A 13,694-nucleotide genomic window follows, 5' to 3' on the forward strand; every position below is an offset into this window, starting at 1 on the left:
GAAAACAGAATTAGACTAATCTCTTCCCTAGAAAACATGATGTATGAAGAAAGTTTGGAGGGATTGAAGCTGTGTAAAGAGAAGAGAATGAAAGAAAAGAGTACATATGACAGACATGACTGCAGCCTTCAAATACATAACAGGTAACCATAAAGACTAATGGAAAGTTTTTCTCCATTTCCACATCAGACTGAAGGAGGAAGACAGGATATTTTGACTAATGGGAGAAAAACTTCCTAACAATAAGCATCAGAAGAGACCGTAGAGTATTTCCAGTGGGGCACACAGGGCTTAAGTATAAGACAAACAGCTGTAAAAAGTGTTTTTTTAATAGTTGATCCAGGCCTGTATAGGGAAACAGAAAACTCCAGTCTTTCAGTCTACACTTCTGTACTTCTTATTGAGTGAAAAGAGTTGAATAAACATTAACAGCTAACTCTAAAATGCAGAAATCATAACACTGTGCAGATGTCATGGGCACAGTGCTGTCGCTTCTCCAGCTATGGCTTAGCACCCTGCTGTAGTCAGTTTTGCAAAGCATTATTCATATAGCTGGGAAACAGGAAATACAGTGGGTCTGTGTCACCAAATAATTACAAGCAGAAGTATTACCAAAGTACTTTCTGGAGTGGGAATTCTGTCTTCTCCTCACCTACCTTCTCCTCACAGTACCATGTATACTCTGGTGCCATTAATGACAATAATTGATCTTATCACCTGATCTAGCAAAGGCATTGACCTTTTCTGTCCCCTTCATTCACACTGGTCTCTATACGTTCTTCAACTTCTCCTTCAGCACCACAGGGGTCCAGCATCCATAATGCCAGTATCACGTTCCCCTCTTCATTAGCTTCACTTGAAGCCCACCAACGACAACCATACCAGTAAACTAAATGGTACCAGTTTACTCTGCAAACATATTCAGGCACTGAAATTCAGCAGCTGAATTTTTCATATTGCTAAACAGTTAAAGCAGTGTCGGAACAACTTTGGTTGGCCAACTTCTTCACTCGCAAACAACTCAGGCATAGTTTGGGAGTTCCTGTGGGACAAATACCATTTCCAACAGGCAACTTCAACCCACCCTCTGCACCCAGGAGGCAAGGAGAGCTTAATGGTGAGGACATGGATCATCTCATGTCAACTGGCGCCAGTGTCAGAGAGCAATATGAGGCATATTTAATGTACAACTACAGCCATACCCACTGTATTCTGAGGCCCCAAGTAAGGAAAACATTATTAATGGCAGCTAGAATAGAAGCAGTTGCACTCAGCAACTGCTAATAAACAGACAGAAACAGTACGTTCTCTCTGTTTCTTCAGAAGTGGACTATTCAGGATGAAGTAATTCTTTTAATCAGTTTCCACAGTAGACCCCAGTTCCCATCACAGGAGGAAGAAAAAGCAGTGGTTGCATCTCTGTCTTGGACAGTTAGAAACTCTCATACACAATTAGTCTAAGTAAAAATCATGTATTTTTAGTCATAATAATGTTAAACAGGTACAAGAAAGCAACGAATCCAAATCAGTCAATCAATAATATATATTTCTGAAGAAAAGAAAACATATTTTTATACTCCGAAGGTCTGATGTGAACCAACAAAGCCCAAGACATTCCAGTTAAAACTGATATTTCATAAACACAATTATGCCTTTTATTTTAAGAAATGGTTTGAATTAAAGGTGAAATGGTAATTCTCACTCCAAGTTTCCTTAGGATTTTGTTACTTTGAGTCAAATGCTTTACTTCACATAAAGTTTCTTCTGTTGAATTGTAGTACAACTGTTTACCCAAGTGGCAGCAGCATACTCTGTGATAAATTAAATGGACATTTATCAAAGGTGAGTTGACAGGTTTAAATGTTAAACATAAGCATTGTAAGACAAGTACAAATAGTTTCTACCTGGAGGTTACATATCCAAATCACTGGATAGATATTTTAATTAACTTCTGCATAATAATGTTTGCTTCTGAATTATTGAAGAACGTTTCCTGAGAGAGGAAGATAACAAAATACCATGCAATATATTTTTAAGTAGTGTTTACATATAAATAAAAATTGAAAATCCTTCTTCTCATACAACACAGGCAAGAAAGAGACAAATACTGTTTAGAAACAGAAATCTTGTGGTCAAGATTTAAAGTTAAATTAAACAACTTAAGAGAGTTCCATCAGACAGAGGCATAATACATGGGTAGAGGGGTTTTCATTACTGTATTTCATTTTATTCTTAATACATTGAATTATGATCTAATAATACAAACGTGTAGCCATCTCAGGTTCTGAGGGAATTTTGAGAAAGCCTAAAAGATGAAGACATACAACAGTCAGTGCTAAACGGAAAGAAAATGTATCTCTGGTGGGAATAAAATAGTTAACACACTTCTCTCATTTCTTAAACACATCTCGTCTTCTTGCCCTACTAACAGTAATTCTTAAGGCAACAAGCTGGGAAAGAGAAGCAAGCTGCAAACCCACAGGAGCACAATGCTAAGTGCCTTCTCATCAACACTTCACCTTTCAAACCACTGAAGCATTTGGACACTTAAAATGCTAATAAAAACTAAAAGGTTTTACTCACAGTTAAAACCAGGTTCAATAGTTTTTCCAGCTTCAAGACTGTTTATTGTAATCTGAAAGATGATGTGCAGCAGCAGAAATGATAGACTGGTGAAACACAGAGATTTTAATAATCGTCCTGTATGCCCTAAAAGACAAAATATACATACATACAGTTGGTGAGTTTCTAAACATTGCTTAAAGGTTTTCGGTATAAAACCAGTACAAATATCCTGACCAAGGCCATTTCTGCAAGTCAGTTCCACATTACTCATGATTGTACCTTAACGGTCAACATCATAGCAAAAAACATAGTTAAATTATAGTGTCTTTGAGCACTCTTTAATCACAAACCCCAATGATTGTTATTACTGATATTTCCTTTTACTTTCAGGATTAAAAAAAAAAGTTTCTCAAGTCTCCAGATAGCAATTTTACATCAATAATAACATCGCGATGCTTATCACCACGTTACCTGGTACAAAGACAAAATAAGGATGATACTTCCCATCTTGAGAAAGCTAATGTAACTACTCTTCGCAAAACAAATTACATGGAAGGGGGGATAACAACACAAAAACCTCAGTTTGGCTCAGGAGTATAGACATACTTTCAAATGAATGCTTTGCTTTTTGCAGACTGCCCTCTTTCTCTTCCTTTAGAAGTTTTTGAAAATAATTTTCAGTACACACTGAAGAATCTTCTGCCAGATACACTTGGTCATAGTTCCTCTATGATTTATTGGATATATATAGCCAAAAGCCAATAGAAAATGTTTGATGAAGACTTAGAAAATTCCTTATAAATCCTCTAGGAAACACTCAGCTTAATCACAGGCAGCCAAACTTGCAAGGTATGAATAAATAAAGTAAACCATTAGTATTTCAGAAAATATGCATCTTCAAGACTAAGTTGTATTGCTGATAAAAGACACTAAATATCATCCTACCTCATCTATCTGCAGTAAAAGTTCTATTTCCAAACTATTTTATATCTAGACTTTACACCACCTGCTTCATGCATTTGAGAGTCTTTTTTTTTTACTTACAGATTAAAAAAACCATCTTTGCTGGAATGCTTATCCAAGCTTACAAATGAAGCCAAGGCTATGGAGGGTAGAACTAGCAGAGTACACCTGAGAAACATTCACTCTACACACAGCCTGTTTTGTTCATACTTATTCTGCATGTGTCTGTTATGAGCACCTACTAGAAAAATGACAACAGTTCATATTCTGTATCTAGCCAGTAAATCAGCTTTTTGCTCTCTATTTGTTATAGTTCAAGCATGTTGTTGATGGCCCAAATAGTAGTTTATAAAGCAAAGAATCAGATAAACATGACTCAACAATTTTAGAAAAAGTTATAGACTATCTCACTCTATCAGACTCAAAACTTTTGTCATACGATCACTATCTTGACGGCAAATTTTGAATACCAAATGCCTATAATGAACTCCCTTTTTTTTTTTTTAAAAAAAAAAGATATTAAGCAATTCAAACAAAATGAAAAATGGCAAGAGTGAGCCTATGTATGAATTTCTGTGATCTGAAGAAGATACATTCACTAGCTACGTGCTTTGTATGACCTATTTACTAGTCTTTACTGGTAAGACACCAGAGTCCACACAGAACGCAGACAACCTGGGCTGCAGAGCATTACAAAAAAAAAGGACTAGATTTTAAATTCTTTAGATCAGAGGTCATTTTTTGTTCCTCTTCTATAGAAGCTGGCCTGGTATCCTGGCTTAGGACAAAAACTTCTAAGCACTATAAAAGCATAAATAGCAAAGTAACAAAATAACTCATATTTTCAAAATCATTAGAAGAATGAATATATGACAAGCTACATGTTATTAAATCATCTGTTAAATGTGATGTCATATGTAATGCAATCCAAGACTGCTAGCTTTTACAATTTTTTGGCAAGTTTCCATATCTGGTGGTTTGTTCCTGCATTACCAGATCCCATGCTCATGGTATTATGAGAGCTGCATGTTCAGAATATACTAAAAATTATGTATCTCAAAGCAGAAGACAAACAGTTAGACAACACAAGTTCCATGGAATTAACAGCTGTGTTAAAATGTATAGATTTTAAAGACAGTCTGGTGATTTCTGAAGTTCTGAGTCCCAAAGTCTCCTCAGTGCTCAGGAGTTAATAATTCAATAGATACTGAGCACTGAATTTTTTATATAGAAGTGGATTTGGAAGTTTTTTGATAGAATTGTTTCAGTCAGCCTCCAAAGGAGAAAAAAAAATGCAATACAATTAGCCAATGTAAAAATTAGCCAATGTACCTTTATTCCCCAAACTGTTTCCACATAAATAAATAAAACTATTAAAAATCTTGGGTCTATCTTTCAATATTTCAATTGCCATATCTCTCCAAAACATATCTCAATTTTAGACTTCATTATTTAAAGCTTGAAAACAAACATATTTGAATTGTAGATTGAACAAAGCATTTCTTTAACAAAGTCTTAACTTTTGTAATTGTCTTCCTTTTAGGAACTGTAGAAAACGTTGAAAATACATTTCTTGAAATGCTGAAATATTGAAAAAAGATCTCTTTCTGCACAAAGCTAGGGAAAATTTTACAGGACTATTAACACCCATGATAATAAATAGTCTCTCACTGTACTGGTAAATATGGCAGGGAAAATACACAGCTGGAAGGCTGCTAGACATCTTCAGTGCAGGTTATAGCATTCTTCAAGGGCTGCTCCCTTCATGGCCATTGGTGGGACAGGACCACCATCAGATCCTACTGAGCAGGAGCCCTTTGCCTGCGCCACATTCAGCTGTGCCAGCAGAAAGCAGACACAAGTGTTTGGAGAAAAGTAAGAAATACTATGCCCCTGATTTCAAAAGTTTTGGAGAGACATCTACAACTTGGGAGAAATGGCAGTGCTAAAAATCAGTGAATTACTGGATACTTAATTTATGCCAAGGAAGAAGTGACAGATTTGGATAAGGGATGAGTTTCAATTTATAGTGAGGTTTGGATAAACTCATTTGACTGTATTTTTACTTACATATTTTTCTTTCTACTGGAAACTTAGTTCTAAATTACACAAAGAAAAATTAACTGTATGTGTACAGAACTGAGACGGTGAGAAGAGACAGCTGAAATTAAACTCCTGAAATAAAACAGAGCTTCTTATGATGAGGAAGAAAGATTTTTGTCATCCTTCTTTAATTTTTATTTATTCTAATTCACTCACAGTTAAAATCCTTTTGCTAAAACTTACCTTAACTGTTCAGTTGCCCTAACGTGAAAGTCCTCGGGGACATGAACAGAAGCTGACTGTCCCACAAAGAAGGAAACACATGTTGTTCAGGAAACTGCGTGGACAGAACAGACACACAAGAGAACATCGTCCTAGCCCACACCAAAAATCACATCACTGATTCCTTCATTTTTGATTTACATGTATAGACTCATGCATGTTCATCAAGACTGAAATAAGAAAAGTCTTCTGGCAAAACACCTGGGTTTGTAGCTTGAGCACTGTGTTCTGATTTTACTCACACCAGTGTGGTGTCACCAGCTTCAGCAAACTGTGGCGGATGGAAAGGAGAGAGCAGATTTGCCTCAGAACTGGCCTGACAGACTAAGAAAAGTGGGTTTGTTTTATGGTGCAGTGTGTCACTCTTAATGGCACCCAGTGGGACCAAAACCTGGCATGTGGCTTTAGAAACATACCCCGGTGTGTCTTGGAAGCACACAGGGAGGTTGCTCCAGCCTCCATGTCTCTCCAGAATGTTCCTGGGAAAGGGCTTTCTCCACTCCGATCAAGCCTGCAGGAAGCCAGTCAGGATGCAAAGGCTTCATTATCCTCTTTCTCTCCAGCCCAGCTGCAGCACTAAACTGGACTCAAGAGGGCCAAAAGCTTTTCACACATGGCAGAGGAATCCATTTTTTATTTTTCAAAGGTAATCCAGCCAAGAGCTGGATTAGTGATGGCACGTCCCCCCACAGCCACAGGCATGTAACTTCAGTACAACTATTTGAATGTGCCCGACTAGGACTGCTGCCTTCAACAAACACATGCACCTCCTGACTGCCTACATCATGATTGTATGCAAAGGTGGAGCCTGCTGCTCACATAGTTTCCAACAAAGAAAACCAGTATATTCATGTTTAGACAGGCAGTCCTGGATCTTTACTGCTACCCCGTTCTCTAAAATAGCAGAGTATGACAGAATTCAACTTTTTCATATGCCTGGAATTTCCTAAGAGTGTCTTTCAAAAGGATGTGCTAATAGGACATCAAATAACTGAATGGCAAATTGTCATTGAGACCTGCTTTAAAATAGCATATATTAGCTTTTACAATACAATCTGACAGTGAGCCTTAGGCTATTTCAAAGAGCTGAGCATATCATATCATATCATATCATATCATATCATATCATATCATCATATTTGCATTGTGCATTTTCATTCCACACTATTTTTTTTTCTCTTTCTGATCTATTGGATGGGGCACAACAAAAAATTGGTTGAGTATCTAACAAAGTTAATAATACTGCTAACAATTTACCCAGATTTTTTAATAAGTAGTACTAAGTATCTCTATGAAGAAGGTGATAAGTTCAAATGGTCAGTATCCATTCTGCATGCCATAATGATATCAGGAAAGGGAAAAAAGAGGAGGAAAATAATGGATTCTAAAACTTAATTTAAGACTATTTACTATTCTAACAGTGTAATTCCTTCATCATGATCATACATATGCTGCGTCATTTCACCTAAACAGTAGATTTAAGAGTGTTTGGGTGTCTTATTTGAAGCTTTTATTACTTTGCACTGGGATTTTTTTTTAAATGTAACCTTAGTGTTGCATTTTCTGAAGTCAGTTGGGTTTTGGATAATTCTAACATCTCTTTAGCCATACATTGTACCCCAAACTATTGCAACACTTTCAATTCTACTTCAACAGTTTTGCTTGGAAATTATTTTACATCTCACTTCTTACTCAGATCACAGCAGATGCAATACCAAAGGACAAGTCATTCTTCACATAATCTCTGATAGGATACAGTGAGTGATAATTATTAATATGCATTTATCTCCTGAACTAGAGACACTTCAGTTAATAAAGATACTCTATTACAGCATTCAGGATTTATTTTTTAATAAACCTCTTCATCACTAAGTGACAAACATAAAACTAAAGAGCTCTGGGATGAGGCTTAGTTGCAGTAAACTTCTGCAGCATAGACAGGCTCAGTCCCACAGAATTTGTTTCAGCTAGAGATCTTAAAATATTGTCTTGATTTTCCATCAGGAAACCTAGCATCACCTCAGAGCCTAGCTGGAACCAGGGTCCCAAGACTTTAATCTCCTGCTCCATGGTTCCAGATAGGAGTCTGTCAACATCATCTATCCTGTAGATCAGGGAAGCTGGGGGCAGGAAGTTTAGAAAACATTTAATTCAAAACATCTGTCCTTTGGAAAAATATGGAAGCTTGAAACATCATAACTTCACAAATAAATGAAATCCCACCTTTGGTCAGCTCTGATTTAAGTCCCTCAAGATATCACAACTAAATTACCAAGATAAATGCAAGAAAAGAGTTCTGATTTGAAGTTGGCTTCTGCCAAAATTTCAGAGGTGATAAAAAATAGAGTTGGTTCCAGCTAATCAACATGAAAATGTCACCACTGCGTCCAGCACGAACATCTGCCATTTTGGCCACAAGTGTCAAATGTTGATTGACATATTTAAATGTATACACAGATGCATTTCCTGAATTCACCAGTACTATTGTACATTAGTTGATGTTTAACACAGCAGGACACCTCCCAATGACCATGGAAGATGAAGAAAGGGCTCAAATACAAGTTCTAAATTCAGCTGAGATTTTCAGTGATGACTATGAGGTTAAACTTGCAAGGCACAAAGCAATTTAGCCCTGTCCAAGAGAGCTCTTAAACACATGCATATCTTTGAGCAGATGAACAGGGACTGAAGAGCTCTCTGTTGCATGAAAGGTTCATAAAATAAGACTTACTGCTTCACTGCTAGGGTATGGACACAGTGTGGTGACCCAGCCTTAAAGCACACAGCTTGTAAGTCAGTGGAAGACAAACCCTTTTAGATACCACTACACCATCCACTGTTCAAATCGGTGCTCTGCAGAGGCTAATTTTCTCTATTTCTCCTTACACTTACAATGTATACTTATGTCCAAGTGTGCAGGATAGGCATAACCTCAGTGTTTTCAACTCTTCTCTTCCCTGTGCACTTTTGGAGGTGAAGAGAGACAGTGCCCTCCAGTTTCAGGTTCTGTAAGAACGATGCTAAATGTCTGCTAGTGCCAGTTATATCTATTATTAAACAATCTTTCCTAGATGTAAAATATCTGTAGTATTTCCACATGCACAGTAGAGCTATGCTTAGAGCTTTGGCCTCTTGAGCGCTGAAACGCAATGCGACAAAGCTATGAACAAGGGATAGAGGAGGGCAATCATTCGGAAGGACTGTGCTAAGAATAAAATTTGATAATGGTGTGCCTTGTACACTGTATATTGTGCAATGGCAAGCCATTGATCCACCAAGTAAAGTAACTGCATATCGGCTCCTATTCACTAAATCTTACACATCTTCAGTAGACTCAAAAAAGATAATGCTTAAATCATCCTGAAGCTGCCAGGAATTATTTTAATGGTTAAAACAGTGCTATCATTTTCTACCCAAAATAAAACCAAAACTTACTTCCTCCTTTCTTGAAAGCACTGCCATCCTTCCACTGCACAGTAAGCATACCTATCAGTACATCTATATTTAGCTTAATAGAAAATGCATTTTTTTTTTCCCAAAGAGTATCTTATATTTCAACATAATCTTCTACCTAGAGGATTTGAGCTTACTAGAGCCTTAAACAGTGGGCAGACATCACCACTGAAAAAATACAAAACCACTTAGTTCACTTGCTGGATTTCCAGCATCAAGACAAAAATAGACAGCAATTAACTAATGCCATGCTCTATACTGTACCTGCCAGGGCCCAAGCCTTAAAATGTGCATCCACAAACAATAGTTCAAGATTTCATGCTATTATTTTTAGCTATGTTTAAAGCTATGTGCTCAAGCAGCCACAGTGAAATCCAGAACAGAGAAGTACAAGATTTCAGATGCAGAGTTTCCAGCAAAAGTTTCCCAATGCTTGAAGAGTTTTGTCCATTCTTTCCTGAACATGCCAATTATTCCCATATGCAGCCAAATGCTGCAATCTACAACTGTGCCCAATAGAAAAATTTTCTAATAAATTTACAAAAAAGGCATGATTCCTTAATTTCAAGCAACTTTTTGAACGACAATGTATTCCTTTGCATTTCAAATTATATTATTTCTTAGATCATAAAAACAGAAGAATTTGTAACAGTTTATCACAAAATAAATAATTACCTGAAAATTTTACATTACTTTTTAAAGCAAAGTAAGACACATTGTTCCAGGCTGTAGATCTGCATGTAAAATGCAGGTTCCTTTATATTCTTTAATATATTATGTATTTCCTTACATTTCTCTTTCTGTTTCTCTCTCTTTTTAAAATACTATAGAGCTCTAAGAAAGGAACAAAATCAGTTTAGAGATAGACACTTACAGTGCAGGAATGCCAACCAGACTTGGGTAAACACAGTCAAAAATGTTATGTGTAATTAAAAAAAAAACCAACTGATTTAGAAATGAAAACATAAAAAGTGCTGCATAGGATAATAAATGCCTACTTACTCTAGCTTCTTGCAGGATTTCCTGTTTTTCCTAGAAGTTTTCGTGCCCAGAATACTACTAGAACTGAGCTGTATCCTCTGCATCAATAGACAATGCCATCGTTCAACCTAGTCATAATCTCTGACTCACAAGTTTACACAGGCAATTTACCCATTTCATTAACAAAATATTTTGTCAGACAAGACTCAGAACTTAACCATTCATTTTTTTTCCAGATGATACTCATAAGCTTTCAAAGCAAACAACAGCTACTTGATGTCTGCTTCTTAATTTGACAGGTGACTGTACCAAGCTAAATACAGGAAATAAATATCATCTCAGATACTAGTGCATAGGAACACCAAGCAATTTTAAGCCACAGCTGATGTTTCACAAGAGGATTTGAGGCTTTTTATACAGAGTTCTAGTTACTTCCCTTGAGGAACCAGACTCTCCATGTTTGCTACTAACAGATAAATATTATTTTGAATTCAAATTAATTCAGCCATTATTATCTGTTAGAAGCAGTGCTTGCAACTTACTTTCCTCACTTCTCTTTCATGGTCATAAAGAGCTGGTAATTCTATCCAGGACTAAGCTCCTTCAACAACAGAGAGTCCAAACAACTCCCAAGTAATGGGAGATGACCGCAGGTCATGTGCTACAGAGATGAAACACATTTTTAAAAAAGCTGTACTTACTAGGAGGTAAATAATACCTACCGACATATGTTCATAAGCAGCAAACAAATTTGATGCAATGCAGAAGGAGAAGGGAAGGCTACACAGAAGGCTATGTAAATAAAACTAATACAGCTATGGCAAACCGAACCCTACACCATGATGTTTTCACACGGGAGTAAGCATGCATAAGTATGTGTACTGAACTCACAGTGGAAGCTGTGCTATGAATTTCTACTCTTGGCATAACTTTCCCAAGAAGCTCCAGAGGCTGCCTCGGCTCAGGCAGGAGAAGCCTTGCAGAGTTTAACATCTTTCTGAAGAGTTTGCATTAATAACTCTAGCACAACATAATGTAGCTCACGACCCAGTTGAAGACCTCCTGAGCTGAAATGCGTTGTCATTGCAACTTCAGCTTTGCATTTCAAAAATATAAATGACCTGAACTGCTAAGCCCCACCATCTACATAGAGCTGAGGTAACCCATGCAAGGGCATCGTTTCGTTCCCTCTTTATCAGAGGTGCACAGGGAAGAAGAAAGACAAGGTGGAAAAGCAAATTATTTATGGAAGAAATTCAGTTCTAAAAGTTTCCTAGAGTTTGAAGAACACACTATGATGCTAGTATGCCACATGGCCATGAAATTTTCTTCTTTCTGAGAAAAATATTATTACTTTCAAAAAAATTATTCCAATGGGCAAATAGAAGAGGACCAGATAGCTTTCTATAAACGTTAGCAGTATCCTTTCACCGAAATCAGGTGGTTTTCTAAAGAAATTAAAATACAAACTTCTCAAGAGACTATGTTGCATATTCTGTAAAATTCTGTAGAAAAATCAATTACAGGAAGTCAGACAACCACAGACCAGTAAATCTGACTTCCACACTTGGCAAATTGGTGAAAACTATAACGCAGCTGAGAATTAGACAGTTAAGTAAGGACCATACACTGAGGTATGGCCCAGGTAGTTACCATAGAAATTGGCCATGCCTGGCAGATCTTAGAATATCTTCATGGAAACCACAGAATATGTGTATAAGGCTATTTTAGATGACACAGCAAACTCAGTTTTCAATAAACTTCTGGCGAGTATTTCAGAAGAGCAAACTTCTGTCAAAAGCTCTTACAGGAAATGATCTGTCATGGGAATGGAAGAAACATCATCTTGGAATATACCAGCTCTGGCTGATGGTAACTTTTGATTTATCTCCCAGTCCAGCTGCAACAGGTTCAGAACAAAAATACTTTTTTCCCATATTAATGACAGAATTCGTCTTCTTTGCTACATTCTGTCTAGTACACATGTGTGGAATTAAATGGATGTAGATGTACTGCTTTTGTCTGGGACAGAGTTAATTTTCTTCACAATAGCTAGTATGGGGCTGTGTTTTGGATCTGTGAGGAAAACAATGTTGATAACTCAGGGATGTTTCCATTATTGCTGAGCAGTGATTGCACAGAGTCAAGGCTTTTTCTGCTTCTCAGACCGCCCCACCAGCGAGTAGCTGGGAGTGCACAAGAAACTGGGAGGGGACACAGCTGGGACAGCTGACCCCAACTGACCAAAGAGATATCCCAGACCACATGGCGTCACACTCAGCAATAAAAGATGGGGGAAGACAGAGGAAGGGAGGGACATTCAGAGTTACAGTGTTTGTTCCCGAGTCACTGTTATGTGTGATGGAGTCCTGCTTTCCTGAGATGGGTGAACAACTGCCTGCTGATGGGAAGTGGTGAATGAATTCCTTGTTTTGCTTCGCTTATGCCCATGGCTTTTCCTTTACCTATTAAACTGTCTATCTAAACCCACAAGTTTTTGCATTACCCTTCTAATCTTCTCCTCCATTCCACTAGGGGGGAGTGAATGAGAGGCTGTGTGGTGCTCAGCTGCCTATTGGGGTTAAACCATGACAGTAGACTGTAAATATACATGAAATCTGGACATCAGGGAATTCATCCATGCTTGCAGAAACACTTGATTTCTTCAGAAGCAGAAATCACATTTCTCAATATTGCAGAAAAGGCTTACACTAAGGAAGAGTGGAGCTCAGTGAAATGCTAAGATCCTAACGACACCACTCATGTTTTTTTGCAAAGCCATTCATTGGAACATCCTGCAAACCAAGCAGAGAACAACTAGATCTGTATTATCACTATTATATCAGTTCCATGTATGTACACACAGCAGTTCTCCCCTCTTAATCTCTCTGTATATAAAAACATATCTGTAATATTTTCTATTGTGTTCTAGGTAGATCAGACAAAGGAATTATGTACAAAGAATCCATTACTTTCAACTCTGAAATGTTTATATGAAATTTCCTTGATAAGCCTACAGGTCAAGACCATAAATAAGCCATCACATATCCATATGAAGATACCTATTTTATTTTTTTGGACAATAACAGCAGAGAGAAGCAAACAGCTAATTTTCACTCCATTACATGCATCCTGTGTTTTGCATAGTGGAAAAAGGTGGCCAACATTATAGTAAGTTGAGCCCTTGCATGTAAGGTGTCTTTCAGATAAGTGTATAGTTGAGCAACGAATGAACAGTGACACCTTTCCTTCCTAGGATGGTTGCTGCCATGGGTCAGGCATTTGGTGGAAGCAGTCCAAACACTTACAGGCTAAAAGATGGAATCCATACCAGGTATCAACACTTTGAAATCTTAAATTGCTTCTGTGAACAAAAAGAATGGTTAATACTATGAACAGGTAAGGAA

General features: G+C 37.3%; 1 protein-coding gene across 1 annotated transcript in view; it reads right to left on the minus strand.

The window, feature by feature from the left end:
- The window catches only part of PIEZO2 (piezo type mechanosensitive ion channel component 2), a 316,515-nt gene that overhangs the window by 200,233 nt on the left and 102,588 nt on the right, over positions 1-13,694 (minus strand). Inside the window, exon 3 of the mRNA XM_074847751.1 lies at positions 2,584-2,709. Within this exon, the coding sequence (XP_074703852.1) occupies positions 2,584-2,709 (126 nt within the window). The remainder of the gene's footprint in view (positions 1-2,583; positions 2,710-13,694) is intronic.

The sequence above is a fragment of the Strix aluco genome, chromosome 1 (genome assembly GCF_031877795.1).
Source record: "Strix aluco isolate bStrAlu1 chromosome 1, bStrAlu1.hap1, whole genome shotgun sequence".
Lineage (NCBI taxonomy): Eukaryota > Metazoa > Chordata > Aves > Strigiformes > Strigidae > Strix > Strix aluco.